At 48.5% G+C, this 6,992-nt stretch overlaps 1 protein-coding gene across 1 annotated transcript in view; it reads right to left on the reverse strand.

The window, feature by feature from the left end:
• The window catches only part of LOC145792016 (protein MAINTENANCE OF MERISTEMS-like), a 135,418-nt gene extending 128,762 nt beyond the window's left edge, over positions 1-6,656 (reverse strand). Inside the window, exons 1-3 of the mRNA XM_082872494.1 lie at positions 5,867-6,656; positions 5,577-5,738; positions 4,890-5,483 (exon numbers count right to left, since the gene is read on the reverse strand). Of these exons, the coding sequence (XP_082728620.1) occupies positions 4,890-5,483; positions 5,577-5,738; positions 5,867-6,529 (1,419 nt within the window). The 5' untranslated portion in view covers positions 6,530-6,656. The remainder of the gene's footprint in view (positions 1-4,889; positions 5,484-5,576; positions 5,739-5,866) is intronic.
• Between the last annotated feature and the right edge of the window lie 336 nt (positions 6,657-6,992).

Here is a 6,992-nt window from a genome sequence, read left to right on the forward strand (position 1 = left end):
GAACTTCTTGGAAAAGGAGACATATCCACTAGGGGCAAATGCCAAAGATAAGAGGGCTGTCAGAAGAATGGCTGCTCAGTTCAATATCTGCGGAGGAAAACTGTACAAAAGGGGTCATCTGGGAATGCATAAGCTCTGTGTAGAAGCTGAAGAGTCAAAACGCCTGATGGAAGCCATCCACGGGGGAGAGTGTGGTGCACACATGAATGGAGTAATGCTGGCCAGAAAGATTCTCAGACAAGGTTACTACTGGTCAACCATGGAGGAGGATTGTATTAGCTTTGTTCGGCGATGCCACAAGTGTCAAATTCATGCAAATCGCATGAACATCCCGCCGTCAAAACTGTACAACATGACTTCCCCATGGCCTTTTTCAGTCTGGGGAATTGATGTAATCGGAGCTGTTACCCCGAAGGGGTCAAACGGGCATGAGTTTATCCTAGTAGCGATAGATTATTTCACAAAGTGGGTCGAGGCCCAATCGTACGCGGTGTTGAAGGCGTCGCATGTTGCAAAGTTCATCAGGAACAACATCATCTGTCGCTACGGGGTGCCAAACGAAATAATTTCAGATAATGGTTCCCATTTCAAGAAAGAAGTGATAGATTTGTTGGAAAAATACAATGTGGCTTTTCATAAGTCATCTACATACAGGCCGCAGACCAACGGAGCGGTTGAGGCCGCCAACAAGAATGTCAAGCATATACTACAGAAGATGGTGGAAACCTATCGAGATTGGCCAGACAAGCTGCCATTTGCTCTGTGGGGCTACAGGACTTCAATCAGAACTTCTACTGGAGCAACTCCATATTCATTGGTCTATGGAATGGAGGCTGTTCTACCCATTGAGATTGAGGTTCCATTGTTACGAGTATTGGCTGAATGCCAGATAGCCGAAGCAGATTGGCGGCAAAGCAGATTCGAAGAACTCATGCTCTTTGATGAAAGAAGACTGAAAGCACTGTACCACATCCAAGGCTATCAACGCAGAATTGCCCGAGCTTTCAACAAGAAGGTTAAGTCCAGGAATCTGAAAGAGGGAGATTTGGTGCTCAAAGACAACCGAGCTCCCATCCACGACCCAAGGGGCAAGTTCAGACCCAATTGGACTGGTCCTTACATCATCAAAGCTATCTGGTCAGGTGAAGCTGTGGTTCTGATGGATCTAGATGGCTTGGAGTTCTCACAACCGATCAATATGGACAAGTTGAAGAAATACTATCCTTGAGAGGCTCGCTAGGCCGAAAACCCGAAAGGGCGACCTAGGCAGAATTCAGAGCACAAAAAATTAGAAAATATAAAAACTGAGCTCGCAAGGTTGAAAACCCGCAAAGGGCGGCCTTGGCAAAAGTTAGAGCGCAAAAGGAGAGTGAAAATACTAGAGTGAACCTTAGCCTGAACTACGTAAGGCTTGATTCCCATCTTTGGGATACGTAGGCAACTTCGCCTCGAAGTTCAGCCATAAACTTTTCCCCGATCAACTCTGTCCATATTAATCATCTCAGTCATCTTTATCCATCAGCATTTATCACGATCTCCGATACAGTGCTGTTCAAACTAGGGGCAACTTTCCGTTGCCGTGACGGTGCAAAGTTACTCAGACAAGGGGCAACTTTCCGTTGCTTTGAAGTGCCGCTTTGTTCTTCAGACTAGGGGCAACTTTCCAGTTGCGGGGATCTGGGGTTGTGCATCTCAGTGACAGATTTTCGGCGTGTCCAATTCTGATCCACATTGAAAATAGTTTTGAAAAGTTTTAATAAAAGTTGACTTTGTTTCAAATTAATCTTTTTACGACTTAGACCATTTTGGACCAAAAGTGGAAAATTTTCAGTACCACAACTTTCAATTTCATTGATTTCAAAATAGAGTTCTCTTGCTCTTGCATTACAATCGAGGTTGCTTATTTTAGTACATCCATAAAGAAAACTTGAAAATGCTAAATAAGCAATAAATTTGGGGCATAGTTGAATCAAGTATCTCCGCGTCCCCTCCCGGAGCTGGACGGAGCATCTGTTGCCAAGCTAGGCCCAACCTGTGCCTCTTCATTGAGCCAATCCAAGCACTCATCGGACAAAGTGCAACTGAAAGTGGAAGCAGGGGCCAGAAGCTCTCTAGTCCTCCATGCCGTGGCATATCGGGCAAGCTGTGCACCCCGGACCAGGAAAGCAGCTGGGTACTCAATCCCCTCCGGTGGACAGGTCTGATCATGGCCAAACTGACGCAGGAACCGGAACGGAAAATATAATACGCAGTGGGTTAGACCAATCAGTTGGATCCCAATCTGCCGAGACATACTATAGCTCATTGCCGGGAGGTTGAGCCAAGGACAACGCCAAGCAATGCCGTCTGCGGACAAATTGCACATCCAATCGAACCACCACCTTTCGTCAAGAGCATTGACAAGGCTCTGCCGAAAGAAGTAGCCTCGAGCTGAATAAGCCGGGCAAGAGTCCACAACCTGCAACTTATCCATTAACCATACCTAGGGGAGGGATGGAAAATGAGAGATTAAAGAATAGAGAAATGTACGATGAGAGAAAAGTAAGACAAGGGTTTTGTGAGAAAAACCGAGCCTGAGAGCCGAGTGACGTGAGCAAATATATATGTAAGGTTGGGTGGGAAACATTACCTGCAGTAATAGTGGACTCCCCGCAAATCTGGTTGTTTCCCGGCGATGGAAAGCATCTAAACCCATCAATGTCTCGGCCAAGGTCATGGCAATACAGCTCTTTCCTTCTCTCAAACCTTGGGCGACTTCAATCAGGCGAATGCTAGCCCCGCCGAAGCCTGAGGAAAGCAGAAAGTGAGACAACAGGCATAAGCAGAGGGCGTGTTGCCGGAAACCCTGCCAATAATGGTTGCTGCGGTCACCAGCGTCGGAAAAACGGTGGATCAAGCCGAGGATGTCCAGTTCCCCACTGCAAATCAGAGATCGAGCGTCGCGCGCTGTAAGCCCACACATCCGCCCTAAAGCCTGGGCGTGACCAAAGCGGAGCTGAGGCAAGATCACTTCAGAGCACTCGGACTCCATTAAAACCTGAAAATCTTCGAAAGTGGGACACATCTCTTGACCGCCAAAGCTAAAAACATGCGTCACTGGATTCCAGAACCTTGCCGCGGCATGGAGAAAAGGAAGTTGTAGCGGAGTACGGCTCAACGTGAATAGTGCATTTAAGCCGAAACCCCGGAAATTTAGCTTTTCCGAGCCATCTAAAGAAGAAATCCAAGATGTGACATTTTCTGCGAGAAACGCCTCCATCTTTGGCTAAAACTAAGATGAAATGAATGTTCCCGAAGTTGAGGCTTTTATAGAAGGAAAAACACTATTCACGGGAACACGTGTCAAAAGCCTGGTGGCTGCAGGACTGAATGGCCGGCCAGCTACTTTTTTCTGGCTGGCCAGCTATTTACTTTCTGCAGAAATGGCTGGCCAGCCATTCACTTTTTGCAAAAATGGCCGGCCAGCTCCCAGGGATGGCTGGCAATGCTGCAGTGTGTCTCCTCGGCCCTGTTTTACTCTTCGAAGGAGAACTCCAAGCATTTCCATGCAACGGGAGAGTCGAAGGCCTTCATTTCAGACGCGTTCCGATGCCCAGATCGTCAAAAATACACTTTGTTGTTGTTGAGTCTTGTTTATCGAGTTGTTGTTTTTGCTTATCGAGTTGTTTGTCGAGCGGACGTGTTTCGTGTTTTTGAGTCATTGCTCTCTGTTTAAGCAATCTTTGTTACAGTCTTGTTTTATTTACAGTGTTGCATTTTGCTTATCGAGTTGTAAAACTTTCTAAGGCCCTGTTATATCTTAGTAAGTTGAGTTTGTTTAGTTTGTTGCGTCGGTTCACTACCTGACTTGGTGATTACACAATGCGCATTACTATTCAATTTCATTCTCCTGCGAAATAAATTGATGTGATATTATGCTAGAAGTTTAAAATACAAATACCTTTTCAAAAGCTATTTCATTTCATCACGCTTTACAATAAACAAAGGTACAAGTTTTACAAGAAATGAAACTGCCTAACAATGTGCAAAGTGCTACAAACTACTAGTAAAAGAAAAATAAAGCAGGAAATAGCAACATCAAAATCCTCGGGAACGGGAACGAGAAGCACGCCTGGTCCTCTTTTGCGGAACAACCTCCACACCATCATCAGAGTCGGAGCTGTCATCCTCAGGATCCTCCTCAGCCTCGCCTCTGTTCCCCGAGCCAAAACCGGAGCCTCCCTCCTCAACAGATGTCTCGAACTGACGGTCGGTAGCCTCCCCCTCCTCCTCCTCCTCCTCATCAGGCTCCACCTCCACAACATGAGCCCTGCGTCTGCGGACAGGCCCTCCTCGAGCTCCTCGATAAGGCCTAGATGGCCCGGCTCCTCGGGAAGGCCGAGATGACCCCTCCCCCTGATAAGGCCCGGATGGCCCAGCTCCCTGATAAGGCCCAGATGGCCCAGCTCCCCAATGAGGCCCAGGTGGCCTAGTCTGTGGCTGACCAGACCATGAAGGCATCTGAAAACAAAGAGTTCAATTCAAATACATCAGTCCAAATATGTACATCAGATGCAGATACAAGCAAAAGCTACATAAAGTGGGTGCATGTAAATACAGTGTACAAGTGGGGTGTGTGTCAGATGTGCTCTACACAAGCAGTCTATCGATGCAGTAGAAATCAGCATGTCATCAGAAGTATGATAAATGCCAGAAAACTGAAGGGTACCTGAATGCCCGCGACAGACAACTGTGCCTCCCTGCGCAAGACCATGCCCTCGAGTGTGGCTACCAGCCCAACCACCTCCTCTATGTACCCTCGCGATGGCTGCAAAAATGAGTTCGTAATCATCAGTGAACAAATGAGTGTCTAAACATCTGAAATGATGAATGACAAAAGTGGAGCATACCGGCGGTGAGTCCGGATCAATGGCGTATCGATCGCTGGGCATCGGAGGCTCTAATGGAATCGGAATCGGAGAGCTAGTCCCATACTGCCACGCCATCAACTCAGTAGGCATATCTGGCCATCCCAGATGAGGATGAATCGACGGGGTCGGAGGAAACGGTCTACTCCCACCTCTAGATGTGCCAGCCCTGCTAGAAGAAGGGATGTCTGTAGCTCGAGCCGGAGCCTGGTCCGAGGATGACATACCGGCAGGTCTCATCATCGGAATACGAGCTTCTGTCAATGGAGGCATCAAATATATGTGACGATAGGTGGCGTAGTCCCCCTCCGCAACATATAGCAAAGCATCGCTGCCCAGCATGGCGCCGACTACCTCTGAGTAAGAGAGCTTGTCAGCAGTCCGCATACTAGCTGGAGGTACCGCGGGAACATCCTGAGAAAGATACCCCCGTACCTGGCGCAGAAAGCGCTCCCCCAGGAACCAGACTCTGCCAACTGGCCCTTCGAGCAGGACCCTATACCGGGAGATGCCTGACGCTCCGGTATACTGAAGTAGGAGATCATCACCCAAGGGTGCCCAAGGCTGCCAAGTAATCTGCGGATGATAAATGCATAAACAAATCAGAAATCAAGAATGTACAGAGCAAGTCAAAGATGAAAATGAAAAGAACTGAAAGTTCTGAAGTACCTCTGAATGTCGCACGGTGTCGAAGTACTGCCGCAGGCGAACCAGGGTCTCTCGAGGCCTCGCCCGGTGCGGGCCCTCAAATATCAATGAATATGGGGTCACGGGAATCCCCACCACCTCCAGCTCTGGGGCTAACGATGGGAAGTATACATAAGCCCATAGCTGAGAAAAGCAGTGCAGAATGTAAGTACGAAATGCTGAGAGCAAAATGCAGAATGTAAAAGTGCACTGTGTGTGCAATGTACAAGTATTGAAGAGCAGAAATGTAAATCAAAGGGGACAGAAAGTACCTCCCAGGCTCTCCAATAGCCTCCAAGTAAGTCGCCCCGCCCGCGGGAGGTCGCGCTCATATAAAAATAAAGGGTAGCCAGGCCAGCGCCACCCCAATCGTATCTCTGGACCTGTGATAGGTCGACTAGAGCGCTCAGCAGGTATAGCCCAATGGTGTTCCCTCTGTCGGCGAACAGGGTAGTCCCGAAGAGGAACATAAGGAAACCACGGGCGTACTGCTCCGTCTCCTCGGGAGTCTCGGGCACCATCTCAGCCCGCCGGAAATGGGAGGAGAACCAAGTATATCGGACTCTCCCAGAGACCCTGTCAACAGGTGGGCGAGCCCCCAGTAGATACATCCAGGCAGCCTCCCACTCGCCCATATCCTCATCATAGGGGATGGGCCAACCTCCGACATCAAGGCCGGTCAATACAGCAAAGTCAAAAGGGGTCATGGTCATGTCCCCGGTAGCAGAGAAATGAAAGGAATTGGTGGTGTCCCACCATCTCTCTACCAAAGCTGCCATCAATGTCCTCCTGGCAGGACAGCGTGACAACCCGACGCAAAAGGGCCCGAACCCTGCCGCATCTATCAAATCCCGGACGCCCTCCGGCAGCTCAGCATACCAATCCCGTGCCATGGTGGAGCCATACCCTCGCACACTGCGGGAACCACCCTGCATTCAGAATGAATACATGTGTCAATAATGAGATGAAATGGGCTGTGTGCCAATGAAATGAATGGGCTGTGTGCCAATGAAATGAATGGGCTATGTGCCAATGAAATGAATTGGCTGTGTGCCAAAGAGATGAAATGGGCTGTGTACCGATGAAGTGAAATAAGCTACATGCGAAATCTACCTGGGCTGCGTGTTCAGAGAATTTGAATTTTGGGCTGCGTGTTCAACTTTCAGTCTAATGTGGGCTGCGTGTTCACTATCTATCTGGGCTGCGTGTTCAACTTTCAGTTTAATTGTGGGCTGCGTGTTCACTATCTATCTGGGCTGCGTGTTCAGAGAATTTGAATTTTGGGCTGCGTGTTCAACTTTCAGTTTAATTGTGGGCTGCGTGTTCACTATTTACCTGGGCTGCGTGTTCAGAGAATTTGAATTTTGGGCTGCGTGTTCAACTTTCAGTTTAATTGTG

The sequence above is a fragment of the Camellia sinensis genome, chromosome 5 (genome assembly GCF_055761805.1).
Source record: "Camellia sinensis isolate YWXY chromosome 5, ASM5576180v1, whole genome shotgun sequence".
Classification (NCBI taxonomy): Eukaryota; Viridiplantae; Streptophyta; class Magnoliopsida; order Ericales; family Theaceae; genus Camellia; species Camellia sinensis.